At 42.7% G+C, this 26,835-nt stretch overlaps 1 protein-coding gene across 3 annotated transcripts in view; it reads right to left on the minus strand.

Moving 5' to 3' along the window:
- The window catches only part of LOC134896886 (receptor-interacting serine/threonine-protein kinase 4-like), a 66,513-nt gene that overhangs the window by 17,970 nt on the left and 21,708 nt on the right, over positions 1 to 26,835 (minus strand). For all 3 annotated transcript variants that reach the window (XM_063913960.1, XM_063913971.1, XM_063913978.1), the window contains 5 exons: positions 26,716 to 26,765; positions 12,876 to 13,034; positions 10,633 to 10,718; positions 1,868 to 2,003; positions 1,657 to 1,751 (listed from right to left, as the gene is read on the minus strand). In XM_063913960.1, coding sequence (XP_063770030.1) covers positions 1,657 to 1,751; positions 1,868 to 2,003; positions 10,633 to 10,718; positions 12,876 to 13,034; positions 26,716 to 26,765 — 526 coding nt within the window. The remainder of the gene's footprint in view (positions 1 to 1,656; positions 1,752 to 1,867; positions 2,004 to 10,632; positions 10,719 to 12,875; positions 13,035 to 26,715; positions 26,766 to 26,835) is intronic.

The raw sequence follows: 26,835 nt of genomic DNA on the forward strand, positions 1-26,835 counted from the left end.
ATACCACTCTAAATGGACAGCAAACCTAGAATCAGATATACAGTACCACTCTAAACAGACAGCAAACCCAGAATCAGATATACCACTCTAAACAGACAGCAAACCTAGAATCAGATATACCTCTGTAAACAGACATCAAACCTAGAATCAGATATACCTCTCTAAACAGACAGCAAACCTAGAATCAGATATACCTCTCTAAACAGACAGTAAACCTAGAATCAGATATATAGCATCACTCTAATACCTCTTATACACTGCAATCTGGGAAATTGCCAGGTCTATTAACACAGCAAATTCCTATGTCTCAGCCCGACTCTGGTAAAGAGCAGGTTTGGGAACCCAGGACATCATCCGAGTAGTTTACGTTCACACTGACAAAAATCCCAGGTTGATGCGTTTTCATGTTCATAAACCTGAAAATTTGAAGTCAGTGGAAAAGGGGCATAAACGGACAGTAAACCTAGAATCAGATATACCACTCTAAACGGACAGTAAACCTAGAATCAGATATACCGCTCTAAACGGACAGTAAACCTCGAATCATATATACCACTTTAAATGGACAGTAACCTAGAATCAGATATACCACTCTAAACGGGCGGTAAACCTAGAATCATATATACTACTTTAAATGGACAGTAAACCTAGAATCAGATATATCACTCTAAACAGACAGTAATTCTGGAATCATATATACCACTCTAAATGGACAGTAAACCTAGAATCAGATATATCACTCTAAACGGACCGTAAATTAGAATCATATATACCACTCAAAACAGTCAGTAAACCTAGAATCAGATATACCACTCTAAACGGACGGTAAACCTAGAATCATATATACTACTTTAAATGGACAGTAAACCTAGAATCAGATATACCACTCTAAATGGACAGTAAACCTACAGTAGAATCAGATATTTTCACTCTAAACGGACCATAAATTAGAATCATATATACCACTCAAAACAGTCAGTAAACCTAGAATCAGATATACCACTCTAAATGGACGGTAAACCTAGAATCATATATACTACTTTAAATGGACAGTAAACCTAGAATCAGATATACCACTCTTAATGGACAGTAAACCTAGAATCAGATATATCACTCTAAATGGACAGTAATCCTGGAATCATATATATTACTTTAAATGGACAGTAAACCTAGAATCAGATATACCACTCTTAATGGACAGTAAATCTAGAATCAGATATATCACTCTAAATGGACCGTAAATTAGAATCATATATACCACTCTAAATGGATAGTAAAGCTAGAATCAGATATTTTCACTCTAAACGGACCGTAAATTAGAATCAGGTATACCACTCTAAATGGACAGCTCTGGGCATATTGGGAACATTTTCTGATTAGGGTAACGACTTTTCTATCCTGTATTGAATATAATATGGTTCTCTTACTCAAGGCAGTTGAGACATCAGGCCTGGGTGATAAAAGGGGGTGTGATCAAATCTGGAAGGCATGGCCATGCCCCCCTCAGGAAAATGATTAGTAAATACTTATTGCACTCTGGAGGGGGACATTTCTCTTCCTCAACAGCTTGACGTATGTCTTCCAGACTCCTTAAATGATAATTGGCCTGGGTAATTAGTACGTGCTCCCCCTCACTTTCAGCAGCCCTGCTCTTACCGATGCCATTGGTTGCTTTGCTTGTGGTAAGGGTTGCCCAGGAACCCCTGTATACTGGCGCCGTGTTTTTGGAGAGCTATTTACAGGCACAGCTTCTGTGGGTAGAAAGAAATTTCAAACTGATACCTTTCCAAATAAAGCTTAGCCATATGAAGAATAGATAGATAGATAGATAGATAGATAGATAGATAGCTTTATGCTTTCTACATACGCTGTAGGACAGATGGATGTTCAGACATTTGCATAGTCTGAAGTCTTTCAGTCATAGCTACCATCTCTGTGGTGGTTACAGATGCAGATATTGTACCCTTGGTATGTGAGTCTTCTGTTGTCTTGTCATATGAATCCTGAGGAAGAATCCATGGAAATCATTATAATTATCATCAAAACAGAAAAACATTAATGTTCAACTATGTCCAGAAAATAATTGAGCTAAATCCTTCAGTATTTTTAGAAGCAAAATGTTTATTTTCTGTTTTTATTTAAAAATTTATGTGAAAGGAATTTCAAGTTACACAAAGCAAACAAACGTCAAATAAAAATGATGTAAAGTTTCAGGTAAGTTCTCAAAAACTAGAAAAGAAAGTTCTGACAATATAAGTGATCTCCATCTTTAGAGGCTCTGTTGAATTAACTAGAATTGGTTCACTAATGCCCCTTTTCCTCCAAAATGTCAGGTTTGACCCGAGTTTTTGATAGAGATGTGCGCCGATCCCCTTGTTTTGGTTTTGGGTCTGTATTAATTTAGTGTTTTGGATCTAATTTAACAAAACCGCCCTAATGAATCTGAATTTTTTTTTACATTTGAAATGCTAAAAACTGCTTAAATCGTGTAATTTGGATCTTTTTTTGCGCCCACGGTACTATTAACCTCAATAACATTCAATCAATTTGACAACCTCACAGTTTTGTGTTCACCAATATTGGCCAAAGACTGGCTGGCAAAACTAAGCAACAGAGCGCAAAGACACGGTACTTTACAGCACATCTATGAAACATTGCCACACAGCAGTGGCAGACAGGAAGATGGTATTTTGATAAATGATATGACCTCATAGAAAGTAACCAAGAATGTTTTCATTAATCAAGAACCAGCTCAGAGACCCGAGGGAAGTAGAGGGAAATGTAAGTGGAGCATATAGTGGAAGGTAGGTAAAAGAATTATAGATTGATCCAATAGATTATAAAAAAAATTGAAATGTGGACTACAGTATATCGACATCTATTTGTAGCAAATTAGAAGAGAAAAAGGCCATAAACGAATAGAAAAATGATTGAATAATTTATTAATTCAAATTAGCAGCATGTTTAACTTGCTTCTTTCAGGCAGGCATTACAGGGCCATCCCCGCCGGGTCCACCAGTAGCCTCAAAAGTTTCTTTCCCCAAGCGGTCAGCCTGCTGAACTCCTGAACATTGACTGACTAGACGTACATGTAACTCACTTGTGTCCCTACGGTATATCTATCTGTATGCCTTTACTTGCCCCTCCCCCCCACCTTCTTATCTGTTACCTACTTGGCTGTTGTATAGCAAACCGAAGACAAATTCCTAGTACAGGTATATACAAGTATACCAGGCCAATAAAGCTGATTCTGATTAACGTGTAAGGACAAGCTTAAGACCTGCACCTGTTCTGCAGCAAATTAGGAGAGAACAGACCATAAAGGAAGAATAAAAAAAATATTGATCAATAAATTAATAGCAACATGTGTGAGGCTGAGATCAAGAGCTGTACTTGTTCTGCAGCAAAGTAATAAAGAAAAAAAGGCCATAAAATACACAAATGATTGATGAATTAATTAAAGTTAACATATGTGAGGCACCACATCATTTCTGGTTAAAAATGCATTGCAAATTAGTACAGATTTTAGAGCAATAACCAAACCAATAAAAATGTTACTCTCTGCAAAATAGATCATCACCAATGCTCCCAAACAGCCCATAATTTTAAGCAAAGCGGTGCAAGATGGAATTGTACTTGGGATTTCCCACCCTTAAATTGTATATTAAATAGGACATGCACAGTTTAACAAACCAAGCTCTTCAGCAATAGGGACTGCCACTTTTGTGGCTGTAGTGCTTGGTTTGTTTGGGCCTCCACAAACCAATTTTTTGGTAGGACTACCTCTGATCATTAATGAGGAGGTTGATAATGAGATGGTAGAGATTGCATGGGCTGGTCCAAACTGGCGGTAGCTGATTACGGACTGCTTGTTATTATTTGACAAATTTATTATAATTTTGTAAAATAAATGTCATGAACTTGCAAATGACATAACATGGAGGAGGTGCCTAGATGGTTAACATCCCTACCTCTACTTACTTTGGCCTTACAAATGGAGCAGATGTCTTCACAAATATTGTCAGGATTTGTGTAAAAATAATCCTTGACCAAAGAGGTGGCTTTCTTGGTGTGTGTGCCCAGGCATCACAATGATTTTCTTTTTATCAAGGGCAAGAACTGCTGCCCTGGTGGCTGACTTACACAAACAACATCCTCATCATCATCTTCATCATCAATATCCTCACTAGCATCAGACAGTACACAAATATCCTCCTCATCCTTTTGCATTTCCATGCTAGCATCCTCATCACCATCTTTACTTGTACTGCTCATGTCCACATTTTCAGATGGTGCAGACATGGTGGAAGGAGGTTTCTCTATAAGTAATATATCAACATTGTCAGACTCACACATAGCTAACATGGACACCCCTAGACTTGTCTCAGTGATTTGTGAGCACACAGTTTGTTCTTCAGTCTTAGTGTTCTTTTTTGAGGCACTAATGATTTGTCAGTTTTTAATGTGACACCTCTACCTGTTCTTTTAACATTGTGAAAGGTTTCAATTTCAGATGCCCTTTCCTAAACTTTCTGCCCCTGAACCACTTTCAGCCTATGTTGTAGTACTAGAAAAAAAGCAATTGTTTCCCCAGCACACTGAATGGATAACAGTAACCAGATATAAATCCCACATGATAATAGAATTCAGAGATCTTCGTTACACATATTTGCGCAAATGTGTGGTTAAGCCCCAAAGCCGCATCAAGGCCTCTCTGTATATTTGGGGTCCCTAGCGCTATATCTAGGTGCAGGGTGTGGCACCCCAAAACACCAGAATGAGCCATAAAGCACAGCGTGACATACCAGTGTAAAAAACTATAGTGTTAATAAATTAGTATTTAGGAAGCCGAAGCTATAGAGGGGGTGATACAAACATGAAATGTAATTAAAATAGAGAATTAGTGTTAGAAAATTAATAAGTGAAAAGTGTTAATAGAATGTAAAGGTATGCCACACTAAAGCCATCCAGCTCAGCCAGTCCAGAGGCACCACACCTCACACCTCCATGGTGGTGTGAGGTGTGGTGCCTCTGGACTGGCTGAGCTGGATGGCTTTAGTGTGGCATACCTTTACATTCTATTAACACTTTTCACTTATTAATTTTCTAACACTATTTCTCTATTTTAATTACATTTCATGTTTGTATCACCCCCTCTATAGCTTCGGCTTCCTAAATACTAATTTATTAACACTATAGTTTTTTACACTGGTATGTCACGCTGTGCTTTATGGCTCATTCTGGTGTTTTGGGGTGCCACACCCTGCACCTAGATATAGCGCTAGGGACCCCAAATATACAGAGAGGCCTTGATGCGGCTTTGGGGCTTAACCACACATTTGCGCAAATATGTGTAACGAAGATCTCTGAATTCTATTATCATGTGGGATTTATATCTGGTTACTGTTATCCATTCAGTGTGCTGGGGAAACAATTGCTTTTTTTCTTGCTCAGAAATACCCCTTCCTTTCGAGCACCTGAATGATATCACTAAGCTAATTGAGCATTTACCAATCTATATGTATGTTGTGAGAGGCAGAGAGGTTTCTGCATTAGGAGGAGGTGCAGGCCCTGACATGCCACATGGAGCATTATGGGGTTGCTCCAAGGTAAGTAGCTCTTAGCTTAGACATATTTTAGTAAGGAGCCATTATCATGTGACTCCTTGCTGGTTAATATTAGACCCAGATTGGGGTAATGGAGGTGTGAGGTGTGGTGCCTCTGGACTGGCTGAGCTGGATGGCTTTAGTGTGGCATACCTTTACATTCTATTAACACTTTTCACTTATTAATTTTCTAACACTATTTCTCTATTTTAATTACATTTCATGTTTGTATCACCCCCTCTATAGCTTCGGCTTCCTAAATACTAATTTATTAACACTATAGTTTTTTACACTGGTATGTCACGCTGTGCTTTATGGCTCATTCTGGTGTTTTGGGGTGCCACACCCTGCACCTAGATATAGCGCTAGGGACCCCAAATATACAGAGAGGCCTTGATGCGGCTTTGGGGCTTAACCACACATTTGCGCAAATATGTGTAACGAAGATCTCTGAATTCTATTATCATGTGGGATTTATATCTGGTTACTGTTATCCATTCAGTGTGCTGGGGAAACAATTGCTTTTTTTCTTGCTCAGAAATACCCCTTCCTTTCGAGCACCTGAATGATATCACTAAGCTAATTGAGCATTTACCAATCTATATGTATGTTGTAGTACTATCATGACTGGCAGTAGCCATAGCACTAGTACTCGGTTACTGCTTCTGCTCTTCCATTGACTGATCGTGATCATATTGACTCACAGCGCTTATATTATTAACACAGTGGTGGCATGGCACCTTCTGAACATTATTGTAACAGAATGCCACTGCCTGGCCCTGAACACATAATCTTCTTTGTATTTTAATTTTTTTAATTTTTTATTTTATTTTTCTTTGTTTTTATTTATTTTTAGATTTATTTTTTAACAAATGACAACAACCTCACACTGCAATTCACATCCCTTATATTATTAATGCATGGGTTTTGTCTGGCTCTGAACACACAGAAGTATTAGAAAAAAAGAACACACACTTTTTTCTGCTTTTAAAATTGACAACATTCACACTGCGACTTGTTTTTTCCTTCATTTTTTTTAAGGGTTAATGGTGTCCTGTATTAGAAGCTCTGGGCTGCACTGCAGTCAGTGACAAAAAAAAACCACCACCTGTGTGCACCAAGGGTTAATGCTGCAGTTAAGTTACAGGACCAGTGTGACACACTTAGCCAAAATGCAAGTACAGTGCATCTGGAAAGTATACACAGCGCTTCACTTTTTCCACATTTTGTTATGTTACAGCCTTATTCCAAACTAGAATAAACTAATTTTCCCTCAAAATTCTACACACAATACCCCATAATGACAACGTGAAAAAAGTTTTTTTTTAGATTATTGCAATTTTTATAAAAATAAAAAACTAAGAAATCACATGTAAATAACTATTTACAGCCTTTGTTCAATACTTTGTTGATGCACCTTTGGCAGCAATTACAGCCTCAAGTCTTTTTGAATATGATGCCACAAACTTGGCACACCTATCTTTGGGCAGTTTCGCCCATTTCTCTTTGCAGCACCTCTCAAGCTCCATCAAGATAGATGGGAAGTGTCGGTGCACAGCCATTTTCAGATATCTCCAGAGATGTTCAATCGGATTCAAGTCTGGGCTCAGGCTGGGCCACTCAAGGACATACACAGAGTTGTCCTGAAGCCACTCCTTTGATATCTTAGCTGTGTGCTTAGGGTCATTGTCCTGCTGAAAGGTGAACTGTCATGCCAGTCTGAGGTCAAGAGCGCTCTGGAGCAGGTTTTCATCCAGGATGTCTCTGTACATTGCTGCATTCATCTTTCCCTCTATCCTGACTAGTCTCCCAGTTCCTGCCACTGAAAAACATCCACACAGCATGATGCTGCCACCACCATGCTTCACTGTAGGGATAGTATTGGCCTGGTGATGAGCAGTGCCTGGTTTCCTCCAAACATGACGCCTGGCATTCATGCCAAAGAGTTCAATCTTTGTCTCATCAAACCAGAGAATTTTGTTTTTCATGGTCTTAGAGTCCTTAAGGTGCATTTTGGAAAACTCCAGACGGGCTGCCATGTGCTTCTTATTAAGGAGTGTCTTCCATCTGGCCACTCTACCATATAGGTCTGATTGGTGGGCTGCTGCAGAGATGGGTGTCCTTCTGGAAGGTTCTTCTCTCTCCATAGAGGAATGCTGTAGCTCTGACAGAGTGACCATCGGGCTCTTGGTCACCTTCCTGACTAGGGCCCTTCTCCCCTGATCGCTCAGTTTAGACGGCCGGCCAGCTCTAGGAAGAGTCCTGGTGGTTCCGAACTTCTTCCATTTACGGATGATGGAGGCCACTGTGCTCATTAGGACCATCCAAGCAGCAGATATTTTTCTGTACCCTTCCCCGGATTTGTGCCTCGAGACAATCCTGTCTCAGAGGTCTACAGACAATTCCTTTGACTTCATGCTTGGTTTGTTCTCAGACATCCATTGTCAATTGTGGGACCTTATAAAGACAGGTGTGTGCCTTTCCAAATCATGTCCAATCAACTGAATTTACCACAGGTGGACTCCAATTAAGCTGTGTGAACATCTCAAGGATGATCAGTGGAAACAGGATGCACCTGAGCTCAATTTTGAGCTTATGGCAAAGGCTGTGAATACTTATGTAAATGTGATTCTTTAGTTTGTTATTTTTAATAAATTTGCAAAAATCACAAAAAAACTTTTTTACGTTGTCATTATGGGGTATTGTGTGTAGAATTTTGAGGGAAAAATTTATTTATTCCATTTTGGAATAAGGCTGTAAAGTGACATAATGTGGAAAAAGTGAAGCGCTGTGAATACTTTCCGGATGCACTGTAATATAGATGTTCCTACACTATAAAAATAAACAAGAATGTTTTGCTAACTGCCTACTTCCATCAAAACTAGCTTGGCCTGTATTAACACTAGGGACACGTGGGTGAGTGTTCTTACTTTGTAATCTGTAAAAGCGTCCTCCCCTCCAGCAGTCCTATGTGAAAGGCGCCTGAATCACTGCAGGGGACTTCTAGCGAATCTAAAACATGCAAGATCCAATGCCAGGAAGATGATGTTTTGCCTCTTTTTGGAATCCTAGCCTGGCAGGAACACTTGAGCCATGGCTTGGATTCACCCGGAAACCAGAAGTTCAGATGGGCTTGGAAAACCGAGCCTGCTCATCTCTAGTTTTCGAACATGGGGGGGTCATTCCGACCCGATTGCTCGCTGCAGTTTACCGCAGCGCAGCGATCGGGTCGGAACTGCGCATGCGCCAGCACCGCAGTGCGCCGGCGCATGCCAGCCATCGTTGCTTAGTGATCGCCTCTGAGGCAGAGTCGGTCGCTGGGCGGGAGGGTGCTGGATGGTGGCGTTAAGCCGCCGTTTAGGGGGCGCGGTCCGGCCAACGCAGGCGTGGCCGGACCATTGGGGGGGCGGGCCGCGGCGGCTGTGTGATGTCACACACAGCTGCTGCGACCCAGGGCAGCGAAGAGGTTCTCCTGGCCAGCCGCAGGAGCTGCGCTGGCCGGGAGTAACTCCTGAGATACAAAAGCATTGCTGCTGTGCGATGCTTTTGCATTTCTGCGGGGGGAAGGGGGGGGGGGCGGGATTATGATATGACCTTTTAATGTAAATTACCATCTAACAAAGTGAGAGTCTTTTTCAGTCGCGGATTTTTCCTTTGGGCTGCAGCCCCCCAGTAAAATCCGCCACTGCAGGAAGTGAGCCAGTTGCCGTCTCTGACTGCTCTGACTACACAGTGACTGGCAGTGATGACTTCTGTTAGAAGTTCTACCTGCCAGTAAATTCCAGCACAGGCAGTCTCCTGGGGGCAATCGGCGCATGCGCAGTCAAGCAGTGGCTTGACTGTGCATGGGGAAACCCCAGATTCTATGGCATGCAGCCGATACAGTCCATACAAGCCGGTGGTTTGCGCATGCGCAGTCATGCCACGGCATGACTGCACATGTGCGATCCCGGGAGCTGACAGTGACTTTCCTCCTCTCCTGGGACCTGGCCCGCGGCAGCCCCCCACCTCCTCAAAGGTAGGAGCTGCTGCTGGTCATTTTATTTTTGCATTGGGAATGGCTAACACAGAGGAATGGCCCAGATATATACAGTACCATGTCACTGCAGTGGCAGTATAAAGGTAGGAAATTCTTAGCTCAGATAATCAATATTCATTTCCAAGTTGAGGTTCAAAATTAAAATGGGACACAATAGGCAAAAAAGTGTTTTAGCCCAGATGCAGCTAACTGTACAAATTTAGGCCCAGGTCTATCAAGCCTTGGAGAGTGATACATTGCAGTGATAAAGTACCACCAATCAGCTCCTAACTTCCATGTTACTGGCTGTGTTTGAAAAATGACAGGAGCTGATTGGTTGGTGCAATTTATCACTCGCCAAGGCTTTATAGATCTGGGCCTAAAATCTGTAGTACAGTACAGGTTGAGTATCCCTTATCCAAAATGCTCGGGACCAGAAGTATTTTGGATATCGGATTTTTCCGTATTTTGGAATAATTGCATACCATAATGATATATCATGGCGATGGGACCTAAGTCTAAGCACAATATGCATTTATGTTACATATACACCTTATACACACAGCCTGAAGGTAATTTTAGCCAATATTTTTTATAACTTTGTGCATTAAACAAAGTGTATCTACATTCACACAATTCATTTATGTTTCATATACACCTTATACACACAGCCTGAAGGTCATTTAATACAATATTTTTAATAACTGTGTGTATTAAACAAAGTTTGTGTACATTGAGCCATCAAAAAACAAAGGTTTCACTATCTCACTCTCACTCAAAAAAGTCTGTATTTCGGAATATTCCGTATTTCGGATATTTGGATATGGGATACTCAACCTGTATATCCTTGTGGTGGGCACAGCTGACTGCATCTTAGGTAACATCTTACTTTATGGGTGTATACTGTACCATTGCTTTATTGCTTTCATAAACACTGAGCCAACATGCACTAGACATTTGCTGCACAAGAAATCTTCACTACCAGTTTTGTAAGTGGAACATACTCACGAGTTTGTCCTGCACGTCTCTCACTGCTTTTTTAATCTCCCTTTTATCATATTCAGAGTTAAATCTCTCCCACTGGCTACAGCAATCTGCAAGAAGAAAACACAAAATATCATGTCTCTTCGTTTCTCATGCCCGACCTATTACACTCAAGGCCCGTACACACTGGGCGATATATCGACTGTTCTACTGAACGGCCGATATATCGCTGGTCCGTCAGCCAGTGTGTACGGGCGATATGTCTGTGAACTCCATCGTTCACAGACATATCGCGTCGGCCCTGCAGCACAGTCGATGGCCAATATATCTACCGATATATTGGCCCTTCGCTGTGTGTGTACGGGCGACCAGCCGACCGCCCGTACACATGCTGCGGCAGCCGGCGGTGAATGAGAGCTAAACTGGGCGGGCGTGTGTACACGCCCGCTCAGTTCATGACGTCAGTCCCCAACGGATCGGGCAGTGTGTATGCACAGCACACTGCCCGATCCATCCATAGATATATCTGCAGATCAATTGATCTGCAGATATATCTATCAGTATGATGTACCCACATTCAGAATGGCTGCTGGAACTCCTCTGCTGGGGTCAGGAAATCTGCATTTCAATCATGCTGCAACTTAGGGGGCACTGTGAGCCATCTCACAGGACCCGTTCTGCACATGTGCAGTCCACCCACCATTGGAGCTGCACACAAACCATCATGTTTACGTTCAACTCTGATCCAGCCACTGTGTCACTTGCCAGGAAATGAGAAAACTTTCACATAGACATGGAGCCAATCCAAGCTCACAATGCAGTCAATTAGGGGTCTATTCATTTAGCAGTGAAAAGTATGGAGAAAAGGACCAGTAGAGAAGTTGCCCATGGCAACCAATCATCTTTGAAGGGAGCCTTTATCAAGTACATGTTATAAAATGTAAGAGAGATGCTGATTGGCTGTCATGGGCAACTTCTCCACTGGTCTTTTTCTCCACTGTTTTCACTGCTTCATGAATAAACCCCTTAATGGGCTATTTTATTTATATGCATACTTGCCTACATTTCTATTGTCCTCTGTGGGAGAAGCCCGGAGAGGACTAGCAGGTGGGCTGTGATAGGGGCAGAGTTGGAACACTTGTGTCTTTAAGCCCTGCCCCCTCATGGTACTGTGCCACAAATCACACATATTTTAATAGGAAGCGGGGCATAAATGGCGCAATTAACAGAGTCACATGACTAAGCCCCACCCCCTCCGCACAGACTGCGGATTCCCTTTATTGTTCTCCCCATTCTGCCGACTTCACTAGGAAGTGGGTAGGATGTGAGAGGAGTGGACACTCTTCCGGGGATATACCTATCTACTGTATTATAGAGTTTTTTTTGAATTTTTGTTTGTTTTATTAACATTAAACCGAATAGCAAATACGATTTTTGATTTTTGCTATGCAAACAAATGTTAACTTTTCCTGTGCTTATGATTTGCATTTTTGTAAGTACCCCTAACGTACATCTGGTGCAATAAAGCAAAGTGAAGCCCATTCTGGCAAATAAGGGGCAAAGCTGGGACCAATTTGGTTGCTAATTAACAAGGCTACAATGAATTCATTGACCCATGCTGCAAACAATCTATACAGCAAGTGGCATGGAGTTTCTATCAGCCAACAACATTATTGGCAGATAGAGCCTTATTTGCCATTTTACTCCAATCGGATGTTAGATTTCAATGATGGACTGGAAACCAATACTCTCTCTCAGGCACAGCCAGTACATTGCACAGACTAGAGCATCTTCTGTACAGTATGTAGAATTTAGTAGGGATAACTGAGCACTGTACTGCACCAAGAAGCATTCTTGAGAATGAATGAAAAGTCTTGCTGCTTCTGTGATCCATTTTACATTTACAATGAATACTGACTGCTTTTCCATTGGACGATAATAATAATCCATATGTTTTTCCTGTTAATTATCTATAAATATGCTGTGAACAGTTGCAAGATACAGGAAACAGAAAGTGAACAGCCCTAAAATACAGTTGATATATTGTCCAGGTTTGCTTTTATTACTTCTGATAAGGGGCTAGATGCATCATCGCTTGGAAAGTGATAAAATAGAGAGTGTAAAAGTACCAGCCAATCAGCTCCTAACTACCATGTCACAGGTTGTGTTTGTAAAATGGCAGTTAGGAGCTGATTGGCTGGCACTTTTTCACTCTCCATTTTATCACTTTTCAAGCGATGATGCATCTTGCCCACAGTGTTGCTTACCACTGAAGGAAGGTCTTTTGAGCTTGTCATTATGCCAGCACTTCATAGTCAATTGGACTGCCTCATGTAGAGATTTGACATAGTTCTCATTTTGCAGTGACTTAAGACATGGACGCTGGCCTTCCATAACAAGCAGACGGATCAATACAGATTTGTTAACTGATAGAAAATAAAACAAATGTATTCAGTTATTTGTGATCCATGAGCATACATTGTATAGTTTGCAATCCAAGGGCCTAACTCAGATCTGATCTCTACCCTGCAAATTTGCAGAAGTATGTGATCAGATAGTCACCACCCATAGAGTGAAAACCCGCCCCGTGCAAGTGTGCAAAAACATGCGTACGCCATGCGAAAACTTTGCCAGACAGCTGCAAATCCGTTCACAATTCACTCAACTTCGAATGATTTTTCCAGTCAGTGCGTAGCCCAGGACTTACTCCTACAGTGTGATAGAATCAGGCTGATCGTGCCGGAGCTGACGTCACACACCCTCCGAGAAAACGCGTGGGAACAGTTGCGTTTTTCCTGACACTCCCAGAACATGGCCATTTACCACCTCCAAATGTCCGCTTCCTGTCAATCAATTTGTGTACACCTTTTGATCTAAATTTTTGCACCATTCTGTCGCTGTTTGGGCTCGCGCCTGCACATTGCGGTGCATACGCATACACACTCATTCCATGATAGGAGCTGTGCGATTTCACACAACAGTGATCAGGTCTGAATTAGGCCCCAGGAACAGTTTTCTCTGGCAACAGAGGACACTATAGAAGACCCAGCCAAACATGGTGGAAGTGGATAGTGGAAGTGAGGTAGGATATCTCAAACCAGTAGACATAATTTACAAGTATCCTTTCAATATTATAACATGAATAACAAATAGGTAAAGGTAAAGGTCACAGTTACGTGATAAACTATGGAAAGAGAGAAAGAAAAATAGATTATGACCATGTACAGTATCTTCTAAATGGTATTTAATATTCCCCAACATTAATTTTTACAGGAAGTGATAAGTTGCTTTAGATGTTTCCTGGAGTAGACACAACTCAGTTATATTATATTAGAAACATATTTTCAGTATGGGATGCGATTATGTGACCGGCGGTCACTATACCGACGCCGGGATCCCGAACGGTGAACAGCTTGACAGTCTGCATGCCGACCAACAGGGACTATTCCCACTCGTGGGTGTCCACGATTAGAACCTGTGACGAGCGCAGCAAGATACTTCATTGCTCTCGCCCCCGGCGGCCATCTAAAAACCGGGATCCCGCCGTCGGCATACCTACACAATCAAGACCGATTCAAACTATATATTTAAATGTTAAAGCCCTCACTCACTGACTGACTGACTGACAGACTGACTCATCACTCTACGTAAATAGAATTTTAACAAACCACCCCTATGTGGGTGAAAAGGGGGTTGACATAAAGACATCATTACCGATGCGTGGTTTGCTTTGAACGATAACGCCCAAATGGACAAACGGATCAAAATTTGGATTGCACCCCCCCCCCCCCCGTGTGTAGAATTTAATAAACTACAAAAGTCACTTTTTTCCGTATCTGCAGGTAATGCAAGAACCATGGATTAATATTTACTTACATTAAGATGTCTCAAATTTACAGCTCTATAGATTTACAACATTTTCACATTTTCAACACTTAATTTATTTTTACAACCATGAAAATCAGAAATTCCCGGACGAAGAACAGCTATTTCTATTATATGAAAAAAGTCATGTCTGTGAGAAAGGGCCTAATTCAGACTGGAATGCTGCAGCGGCAGCACTCGCAGTGTGAAGCCCTGTGGTGTGTGTGGACATGCGGTAGCCACACTGCGATGGCATCTCAGTGGTGCTTTTGCCTCTGCCTGATTGACAGAGGCGGTCGCAGGGTGGGTCATCAGCATTGAGGGGCGCGGTCTGAACAACGCAGGCGTGTCCAGACTGTTTGCGCGGTGGGCTGCGGCGGCTGCGTGATGTCACACACAGCCGCTGCATCCAAAAACAAGGTAGGTAGCCACCAATCCTTTGCAGCTAGGCTGTGTAGGCAGGGAGCTACTCGCCAGGTGTGAAAGCATTGCCGCTGTGTGATGCTTTTGCACATAGGGGGGGAAGGTAGGGCCTGGCATGCGGGGCGGACTAGCTCTGTGCTGGGTGTCCCCCCCCCCCATATGTCAGAGATTGAGATCGTAGAGGTGCATTTTTTCACACATCCACGATCACCTCTGAATCACCCCATAAGTGTGGCTATATGTCGCATTTCCGGTACCTCCGGACTTACAGATTTTTGGGCTGCATTCAAAAATTTGCGAGTCTGGGGAGAGCTGGGGCCATGAGAGGGCAAGTTATTGTGTCATTAGCAGCGTTTCCACTTACCCCTCTCACATCTAATAGAACTGACCCCATTAACTGCAAACTTTCTTCTTTTAAAGGAAATATTTTTATTATAAATATTCTAAATTTTTACTGTGAAAAACACAAACAAAATAACTACAGCTGAAACAAAACAAAACATTTAACAAGATTTACAAAAATATATTGCATAGGAGTATCATAGTAATACAAAAGTAACCTGAGGGAAATATCACAAATATACTGTAGAATGGCACAATCAACTAAGATAGATTATGCAACAACTACGCGGGGCCAAAAATCCAAAGACATAGCTGCTGTGCTAGAGCATCCACTCCTGGACCATGGGGGTGATTCTGATTTGATCGTAGATGTGCTATATTTAGCACATCTACGATCAGTCACACAGACATGAAGGGGGACGCCCAGCACAGGGCTAGTCCACCCCGCATGTCAGTCCCTGCCCCGTCGCACAAGTACAAAAGCATTGCACGGCGGCGATGCTGTTGTACTTCAGGAGTAGCTCCCTACCAGCGCAGCTCTTGCGCGCTGCCAAGGACTACTCATTGCTGCTCGGGTCACAGCGGCTGCATGGGATGGCACGCAGCCACCACGACCCACCCTTCAACAGTCCGGGCACGCCTACATTGCCTGGACCGCGCCACCTAACCGGCGGCCACATGCTGCCGGCCCGCCCCCTCTTGTCTCTGCCTGTCAATCAGGCTGAGGTGATCACAGGGCTGAGACAGCCATCGGCTGTCTGACATGCGCACTTCAGACCTCATCGCTGCTCTGCGAAAATGCACAAAACCAATCAGGTCTGAATCAGCCCCTAGGCCCTAAGACAGTGATGGCAAACCTTTACACTCCAGCTGTTGTTGAAATACACATCCCAGCATGCCCTGCATCAGTTTTGCTATTTGGCCTTGCTAAAACTGATGCAGGGCATGCTGGGATGTGTAGTTCAACAACAGCTGGAGTGTCAAGGTTAGCCATCACTGCCCTAAGATGTAATCTGTCCATCTGGCACTTCTGACAAATAAAAAAAGGGTTGATAGGGATGGGGTGTGGGAAACATTCCACACTACTGTAGATCCCTCCTCAGTTCTCCACTGGACATAAAATATGCCACAAGGAGTATCTGGGAAGGAATACCTTCATGTGTTAAACCAACTACCTTTATATTACACAGGATCCAAAAAGGAGAAGGGGTCCTGAATTAAACTTAATGGGTTGGTGGTGCTCCATAGAGTGGGAATTACATTAAACTAAGACTAGAGAAAAAGAAGGCTTTTTGGGGGGGCACCCCAAATACATATGTAAAAATAAAATATAACCTTTATTAGATATGTATTAAAAATAGATAAGGGGTCAAACCCTGGCGAATATGTGTATAATAAAATAAAATCACATATACTGTATGTGTACCGACTGTATCATGTTTCAATATTGTTTTTATAGGTTTTTAATTCTCAGTAAAATTGCCTTGTTTAGTGTTCATTGGTTACAGTAACTTTTTGTTTTTAATAAATGCAATAGCTGCATAAACTAGCAGACCCAGTGTAAATCAATTCTAACTGCAAATAATTCCGATTTTATATATATATATGTATATATATGTATGTGTATATATATATATATATATATATGTATTACCCTAGCACTTCTATCAAGTAATGTAGAGATAATCAAGTCCACACCTTTAATTGTATTATTTCACTGTCTTCTAGCACTCTTATCAAAGGTATTTCTATCCTTAATGTATCAGTATTATCACGAAAAGATGAAAGAGGAAACAATTCTCTATGCTTTACACTCCTGTGGAGCTGGAATGTTTCCAATTCTGGCATTTCGCAGGATACATTTGGTACTGTGTCAACATTACATGCAATTTGTGTCCATTTATCACAAGATATAATGCGTGATCTATCAACATTACTCATAATTTGTATCAATTTCTCTGCACGATGATAATAACAGTTTTTTCATCTTGCATATAAAAACAAATGCTATTGCAAGTATGCGAAATGCAATCTGGAATGCAAATGTAAGGGCTTGAAAGAGAATTTTGCTAATTCTCCTCCAACTGCTTTTTAGTACAATTTGGTGATACTAAAATAATGTTAAAAGGGTGTGAAAAAAACTTTTTTCACATTATTTTAGTAAAAATTATTTTGCTAAATATCCCGTAAGCATACACCAATGTGATTGTGGGTTGTTTAATGTCTATCTGTCGGGTGTCACTTAGGTGGTGTTGTATTTTTACAGTGAAATAGATGTGTACATTGATGAATGTTATCCTGGGTATAGTGTTGCAAGGACTGGCAGAGTTGAGGCAGCAAATCATTTAAAAATAACCTTTTCAGTAGCATTCACATAGAACTGAAATTAGATGTCTGTGTCTTTCAAGGAAAGATCAGTAAAGAGTTGCAATACTTGAGGGTTGATAGGTTAGAGTTAGACAGTTAATTACTTTAATATTGTCAGCATCTTGTGTGAGAAAATAGAATAAGATGTTGCACAAGAGACAATAACTAAATGTGATTCTAAATCCAGGATTACATAACCACTGTAAGGAGATGCAGAGTTTCATCTCTTAAGCTGTGCGTCTCTGTCCATTTACTTGCAGAAGTTGGTATCATCAGTATCAGCGCACACTTGCACTAGCCCTATACCTGTGTAGTGTATGCACATCTCAGCACAGACATCAGTTCCGACCAGTGACAGCTGCTGCCCCTGGGCTACAGCACTGACCACACATTGCAGGGGGTAGCCGGTGAGCACATATAAACCTACATGCAATGTTTTATGGGACACAATGCTCAGCTTGTCTATCTTCTATAAACCCACCCTCAGACTCCTGTGAACCTAGTCAATGGGAGTCTGGGGTCGGCCTTATAGAAGGTAGACAAGCATACCTCCCAACCAGAGGTGGATTTACCGCTAGGCAACATAGGCACACGCTTAGGGCCCGGCAAGTTCCAGGGCGCCCTGGTCGGCCGCGGAAGCCAAGTCACCGACGGTGAGGGAGCAGAGCTGCAGAGCGCGAGAGCACTTTTTAAAAAATACATCTGCGCCTGCCAGTCCCAGCAACTACCAACGAACATTGATCGGACAGCTGCCGCTGTGAGCCAACCCCAGTGTACGCCCACAGTCTAGGTAGTGCCTCCTCCTCTCCTTCACTGTGTTGTGCACGTGATAAACACGGAGGGCGGGATGTACTAAAGAGAAAATGCAGTAAAACCCCGTATTACTGCATTTTCGTATGTACTAACCCCCGACCGCCGCGTTTTCGCCCCATAGGGTATTGCCATCTTTTTATGGCGATACTCTATAAAAGCCTATGGGATTCTTACCGCCGCATCCCGCCGCTCCCCCCCCCCCCCCGTGCCGCACACGACGACCCTTCTCCCCCCGGCATACCTGTGCTGCTGCGGCCCCCCTCCTCCTTCTCCCCCACAGCAAAGCCTTATCTCCTTCGGGCTACAGGGGGCGGAGGAGTAGCCCGGGGACTCCCTGAACACGTCACCTCCCGGGTCTGGGAGGTGACGGAGACCCGTGCTGACCCCCGCCGACCCCTGCACACATCATCGCGGGGGCTCCCTATACCGCACTGCGATACTAATCGCATATGTTAGTACATATGCGATTAGTATCACTGTGGTAGGCGGCGATGACATATAGTACATCCCGCCCAGAGTGTGGAGAGAGTAGCTCAGAGGACTGTGAAGTTCATGCTGCCGAAGTGAGGATCACAGACGTGAGTGCTGCCTTTAGTCTGTGTGTGGAGCAATAGCGCTCCACAATCAATGTGTCACAGCCGGAGAAGAATTGGGCTGTGTGACGGCTGGGGGTGTCAGCAGAATGGGCGGGGGATGTTCGTGAGGGGGTGTGTAATTGGGCTGTGTGACGGCTGGGGGGTGTCAGCAGAATGGGGATGTTCGCGAGTGGGTGTGTGATTGGGCTGCGTGATGACTGGGGTTGTCAGCAGAATGGAGGGGGGGTGCCTGCCAGGGTGTTGCTGCTATTACAGTTTAGAGCTACAGAGCCATGATTAGTGTGTGGGTGCGTTGTGGAGGTGGGGAAGGGGGGAGGTTTATGAGAGGTGAGGTGCCTGCCAGTGCTGTCTTTATAGTCGAGAGCAATATGCTCAGACACCAACATCCAGCAGTGGGGATGGAGGAGGATCATCTGGCTTGAATCCCGTAATGAGTATAAGGGGCTGTACCTGGTGCAATGTGTATAATGGATGTACCTGGCACAATGTGTATAATGGATGTACCTGGCACAATGTGTATAATAACATATTGTTACATAGTTGTTGAGGTTCAAAAAATACAATTGTCCATCGAGTTCAACCTATAGTGCTATATGCTGTATTATCTCCAATCTACGTATAACCTTCGATGCTATTATCTGCTAAAAATTTGTCTAATCCTTTCTCAAATTCCTTAATTGAATCCGACATTACCACTCTCTCCGGCACTGAATTCCATAAACTTACTGTCCGCACTGTGAAGAAACCTCTCCTGTGCTTGGTCTTAAACTTCCTCCCCTCCAACCTTAGAGGATCCCCACTTGTCCTGTGTACAGAGCTCTTAATCAGTAAATCGCCTGAAAGTTCCTTATATTGCCCCTTGATATATTTGCAGATATTAATCATGTCCCCTCTTATGCATCCTATCCAGCCTAAGTAGCCTTTCCTCATAATCCAATGACTGTAGGCCCTTAACTAATTTTGTAGCTCTCTTCTGAACCCTTTCTAGTTCAACTATGTCTTTTTTATAGTGTGGAGCCCAAAATTGTACACAGTATTCTATATGGGGCCGAACCAATGATTTATACAGTGGCAGGATTACACTTTCATCCCTGGTCTCTATTCCCCGTTTTATGCATGCTAATATCCTAGTGGCCTTTACTGCAGCATCTCGACATTGCGGACTACTGCTAAGTCTATTGTCAATGATCACCCCCAAATCTTTCTCCAATAATGATTTTCCAAGAATGACCCCATTCAGTGTATATAGAATGCCTGTTTGTTTTTGATCCCGAAATGCATAACGTTACATTTCTCTATATTGAACCTCATATTCCACTTTGTGGCCCAACCCCCCAGATTAGTTTATATTAAACAGCAGAGGGCCTAGTACAGATCCTTGAGGTACACCACTTAATACTTTAGTCCAACTCGAAAATGTTCCATTGACTACTACTCGCTGTTCTCTATTTTCCAACCAAGTTTCGACCCAAGTACAAATGCTGTCTCCAAGCCCCAGCTCTCTTAATTTGAGACACAACCTCATGTGAGGTACTGTGTCGAAAGCTTTTGCAAAATCTAAAAAAAAAACACATCCACAGCATTTCCCTTGTATAATTTTGCACTTACTTCTTCATAGAAGTTGATTAAGTTAGTTTAGCATGACCTATTTTTCACAAATCCATGCTGGTTCTCACAAATTATGTTAAGGCATTCCAAATACTCCTGAATGCTATCTCTTAATACATCTTCCATTATTTTCCCCACTATAGATGTTAGGCTTACTGGTCTGTAATTCCAAGGATTAGATTTAGTTCTCTTTTTAAAAAGTGGCACCACATCTGCAATTCGCCAGTCCATTGGAACCACGCCCATTGTGATGGAAGCTTTAAAGATTAAATGTAATGGCCTTGCTATCTCTGAGCTTAGCTCCTTGAGAACCCTTGGGTGCAGTTCATCCGGCCCCGGTGATTTATTGATCTTAATTTTATCCAGTTGTTCTTTGACTACATCCTCACTTAAACATGAGAAATAATTTTGATCCTTAACCCTACTTTTATAATTTTTTGGGGGTGACTGTACCTGGCGTAATGTGTATAATGGCTGTACCTGGCGTAATGTGTATAATGGTGCTGTACCTGGTGTAATGTGTATAATGGTGCTGTACCTGGCGTAATGTGTATAATGATGCTGTACTTGTCATAATGTGTATAATGGTGCTGTACCTGGTGTAATGTGTATAATGTGCTGTACTTGGCGTAATGTGTATAATGGCTATACTTGGCATAACAGACACTACTGTGTGGTGTAATGTGACTAACGGACACTACTGTGCGATGTAATGTGACTAATGGACGCTGCTGTGTGGTGTAATGTGACTGACAGATGCTACCGTGCGGTGTAATGTGACTGCCGGATGTTGCTGTGCATTGTAATGTGACTAACGGATGCTACTGTGCAGTGTAATGTGACTGACGGACGCTGCTGTGCGGTTTACTGTGACTAACAGACACTACTGTGTGGTGTAATGTGACTGACGGACGTTGCAGTGTGGTGTAATGTGACTAAAAGACATTACTGTGTGGTGTAATGTGATTGACGGATGCTGCAGTGCGGTGTAATGTGACTAACGGACACTACTGTGTGGTGTAATGTGACTGACGGACGCTGCTGTACGGTGTAATGTTACTAACGGATGCTACTGTGCGGTGTAATGGGACTAATGGATGCTGCTGTGCGGTGTAATGTGGATGACGGACGCTGCTGTGCGGTGTAATGTGACAGACGGATGCTGCTGTACGGTGTAATGTGACTAATGGACGCTACTGTGCAGTGTAATGTGACTAACATGCTGTTGTGCGGTGTAATGTGGCTGACGGACGCTGCTGTGCAGTGTAATGTGACTGACGGATGCTGCTGTGCGGTGTAATGTTACTAACGGATGCTACTGTGCGGTGTAATGGGACTAACGGATGCTGCTGTGCGGTGTAATGTGGATGACGGACGCTGCTGTGCGGTGTAATGTGACTGACGGATGCTGCTGTACGGTGTAATGTGACTAATGGACGCTACTGTGCAGTGTAATGTGACTAACAGATGCTGTTGTGCGGTGTAATGTGGCTGACGGACGCTGCTGTGCAGTGTAATGTGACTGACGGATGCTGCTGTGCGGTGTAATGTTACTAACGGACGCTACTGTGCGGTGTAATGTGACTGCTGGACACTACATGAAGCCACGCCCCTTTTGTTTTTAATGCATCCCTTAAGTGCGCACAATTCAGTGCTCTACGCAGGGGTGGCGAGCTGAAATGCGTGAAAAGTTACTAATTTGGGCGCCCAAATGGCACTTTTTGCGATCGCGCACAGCACTTTTGTCGGGTTTAGCTGATTTACGCGGTTAAACCTGACCTCTATGTTCGCGATCAGCGAGAAAACCATAAATAATTGAATATCACCCCTGTGATCTACCATCACTTTAGACGGGAAATCAGGCGCGATAATCAATTGAATATCTCCCATATTATTATGGATTGTTTGAGGAAAGGGGGCCCCAAATCGATGTCTTTCTTAGGGCCCCATGAGGTCTAAATCCTCCTCTGCTCCCAACTGTCCCGAATATAGCAGGACAGTCCCTCTTATTGGAAACTGTCCTGCTCTCCCTCCCACAGGCGGGGTGGCAGATTGGGAGAACCAGTAATCACTGCTGCTCTTTTCTATAAAGCAGTTGGTGATCACTGAATAGAAGCCGTGCGCATGCACATATAGGCTGATGATGATGACTGCCTTCACAAGTTGATGGATGGAGGCGGTGCAGGTGCATACTGTAGGAGATACAGCATATAGGGGGAAATCTGCATTTTTTTCTGAAGTCGTAAAATGGAGCAATTGCACCCGCTTTATAGTCAATCCAGCCCAACATGCATCTCAATTTATCGCTGAAGAAAAATGCTCATAAATGGTTCTGCACATTTGTCATGAGAAAATGCTACATCACTGCATCATTACTGCCTGCTTTTACTCAAAGGCTTATGAACAAGAATTTAATGTTTATAAGAACATTGCCTATAGGGAGATAAAGCTGGGCTAGCCAAGTATTGTTCCATGTAATCAGTCAGTTGATTCCTGCAGTGACCTTAAAAATGGTAACAAACAAAGAGTCTGACAGGTGCAGAAACAAATCATACCATAATCTCATACATTTGCATAAATTAATTTACATTTGTATTTATGAACGACTAGCAACGCTTACATAAAGAACTCTAATATATGGTCTTGGAGCAGTTTATGTGAGGAAAAAAAATGCATCATTTTCCATGAACATAAATTGCAACAAACATTTTACTTTTATATACTCAGTGGTCACTTTATAAGGTACACCTGTACATGAAATATCTAATCAGATAATCAAGTGGCAACTGAATGCATAACATTAACAGCATGCAATTATAGCCAAGAGGTTCAGTTGTTGTTAAACACCAAAATGGGTAGGAGATGTTACTTAAGTGACTTCCCTATGGAAGCATTGTTGGTGCCAGATGGGGTGGTTTGAGTATCTCAGATACTGCTGATCTCTATTAGGATAATACAGATGGAGATAATGAGGGCCCTAGAATTGCTTCAAGAATCCTTCACCTATAAAAGTTGCAATATAACCACAGGTAATTGGAAGCAAAAGCGTCACTAGGTTCAGTGACCCCGGTGCGCTGATAAGCCCCCCAAAAAGAGGCATGGCCTCACGGGAAGGGGTGTGGCCTCACAACCTGACTTTATTTTCATTACTTCGGGGAGTATGCCTAGCATTCCTGACTGCACTGCCGGCTCATACACTGTGGCAGGAACTGAGTGCTGCATGTGATGTCACAGTGCAGCACCCAGCTCCTGTCACTGAGGAGGAGTCAGCATTTTGGTGTCGCCCCACTGCATACTTGCCTACGTGACCCTCTCCATGAGGGAGAAAATACTCTGTTCCTGAACTTTCCTGGTAATGTATGATTGCCATCACCTGTGGTGAAACACCTTTCTTATCAATTATCTAGCTCACCACAGGCAGAGCCGGCCCTAACCAATATGATGCCCTAGGCAAGATTTTGGCTGGTGCCCCCTAGCACCACCGCTGGTTCTGCCTCTGACCTTGCACCTCTTTCCCAGCACCATCACCCCTCACCCATAGCAGTCCTTGTACCCCCTATATTTTAAATAGGAACAGTTCGCACATTGACGCACAGCCCAAAAAGGGGCATCTTCTTGCTGGGAAGGGGCATGGCCACATAATAGTAACCCCAATTCCAATTATGCCACACAGTGCTGCAACTTTATTCACATTTTATCTTGCTATAGTGTCCATAATTCATATTACCTCCCACAGTAGTATCACTTTACCTTATAAACGTTACTCCTCACAGTAGAGCCCCTTATTCACATTACATCACACTGAATTGCTCCTTATTCACATTACACCACACCCTATTGCTCTTTATTCACATTAGATGATACAGTAGTGCCCTTTCTATATGCAGCGCCACATAATAGAGCACCTTATACACATAATGCCACACATTAATAATGTATTTATATACAATTCCACACAGTAATGCCCCATACACATATGAGACACATTAATGTCCTAATAAACATAATGCACCTTACACATTATGACAACCTTTATTAATGCCCTTTTACACATAATGTCCCTTACACATAAGCCGCACATTATTAATGCCTTTATACACATAATGACACACATAGTGCCCCTACACATTTGCTGCACACTATTAGTGCCCCTATACACATAATGACACACATACAGTAGTACCCTGTTACACATATACCGCACATTATTAATGCCCTTATACACATAATGACACAGTACCCCCTACACATATGTTGCACATTATTAATGCATTTTTACATGACACACATAATGCTCCTTACACATATTCCGAACACTACTGCACAACCAACCCACTCACATGCACACAGCACTCACACTTCCACTAACACTGTGACCTCTGCCTCTGCTTGGATACAGATGTGTCCTCACAAATCTTGCCTCAATGCTAATGTCGAGCACCTTTCTTTAATGAAAATACATCTTATTTGCATTACTATGTGGCTAGGATGCACAAGCAGCTTCTGCTGATTAAACTGATATGCAACATGCCTATATTCTGTGTGAGACTGTGGCTGTATCTGCATATGAAATGCTACATACAGAATATAGGCATGCCGCATATCATTTTAATCAGCAGAAGCTGATGATGCCCCTAGGCATATCAAATGCCCTAGGCAATTGCCTAGTTTGCCTATGCCTATGGCCGGCTCTGACCACAGGTGATGGCAATCATACATTACCGGGAAAGTCCAGGAACAGAGCATTTTCTCCCTCATGGAGAGGGTCAGGTAGGCAAGTATGCCCCACTGCAAGTTACAAGTTTCAGCCACTTTGAGCTGACTCTACAGGGTGTGAAACGCCCCCTGTAATGATTGGCAGGACAAGATAATAGCGCATTTTCTCCAGGCACAAGAGAGGTGCTTATTGTACACTGAGCGGCTTCTCCCACAAAAACCCAACCAGGGCGGCGCCTAATTGCCACCTATTCCAGCCATTGGATGGACAATTAGTTTATGAGTTCTCCCCAACAGAGAGCCTCTAACCACTAAATTCCCTGCAGAGCAGGACATTGCAGCTTGTGGAGGACAGCAGCAAGCCCCATCTCAACTGCAGTGTGAGGGAGACTGGGCAGCACAAGTATTTCAGTCGCGGCGCCTGGAGTCACATTCTTGGTACCTGCAAAACAAACGTGTTGCCCAGAGGTGCCCTGGTCATCCACAGAATCTATGAACCGCAACCTCTCTCCGGTAGCCCAGACACTTAGGAGGCAGGTGTGGCAGACAAAGTGCAGAAAATCTCTTTGCTGCCCTACTAGAGGAGTTCAGTGTATGCAGCTGTACACGTGAAAAAGAAAAAGTGAATAAAAAGTGTAGAAAGAGAGAAGGAAGCCCATAAACAAGTTTAGTTTGCATGTGTCTGCTCCTGAAACAGTGCCCTCTGTACCCCACAAAATGCCAGTGTCCCCCAGATTGGATGCTAGAGAAATTACACTTTCTATAATACATTTATACTACAGGTTGAGTATCCCATATCCAAATATTCCAAAATACGGAATAATCCGAATTACGGACATTTTTGAGTGAGAATGATATAGTGAAACATTTGTTTTTTGATGGCTCAATGTACACAAACTTTGTTTAATACACAATGTTATAAAAAATATTGTATTAAATGACCTTCAGGCTGTGTGTATAATGTGTATATGAAACATAAATGAATTGTGTGTATGTACACACACATTGTTTAATGCACAAATTTATGAAAAGTATTGGCTAAAATGAACTTCAGGCTGTGTGTATAAGGTGTATATGAAACATAAATGCATTCTGTGCTTAGATTTAGGTCCCATCGCCATGATATCTCATTATGGTATGCAATTATTCCAAAATACGGAAAAATCCGATATCCAAAATACCTCTGGTCCCAAGCATTTTGGATAAGGGATACTCAACCTGTATTAGCGCAGAGGTACTTAACTTGGTATTTAGCTGATGACCATAATAAACTTGGGAAGCACTTTCCGTACCCATACAGTTCAATAATATATTGATGGGGGGCCCATTTTTTTTGGAGTCCCTACATACAGTCTATGTATTCCAGCATAAGCCTTACCAGGATAAGGGTCTTCTCCTTTAAGCACCACAGCAGACAAAATGGCAAAACTAAAAGAGAGAAACATCTGATTAATGCTATATACCATAGATATGAATATGACTACATCATCATGAGTTG

The sequence above is a fragment of the Pseudophryne corroboree genome, chromosome 1, assembly GCF_028390025.1.
Source record: "Pseudophryne corroboree isolate aPseCor3 chromosome 1, aPseCor3.hap2, whole genome shotgun sequence".
NCBI lineage: Eukaryota > Metazoa > Chordata > Amphibia > Anura > Myobatrachidae > Pseudophryne > Pseudophryne corroboree.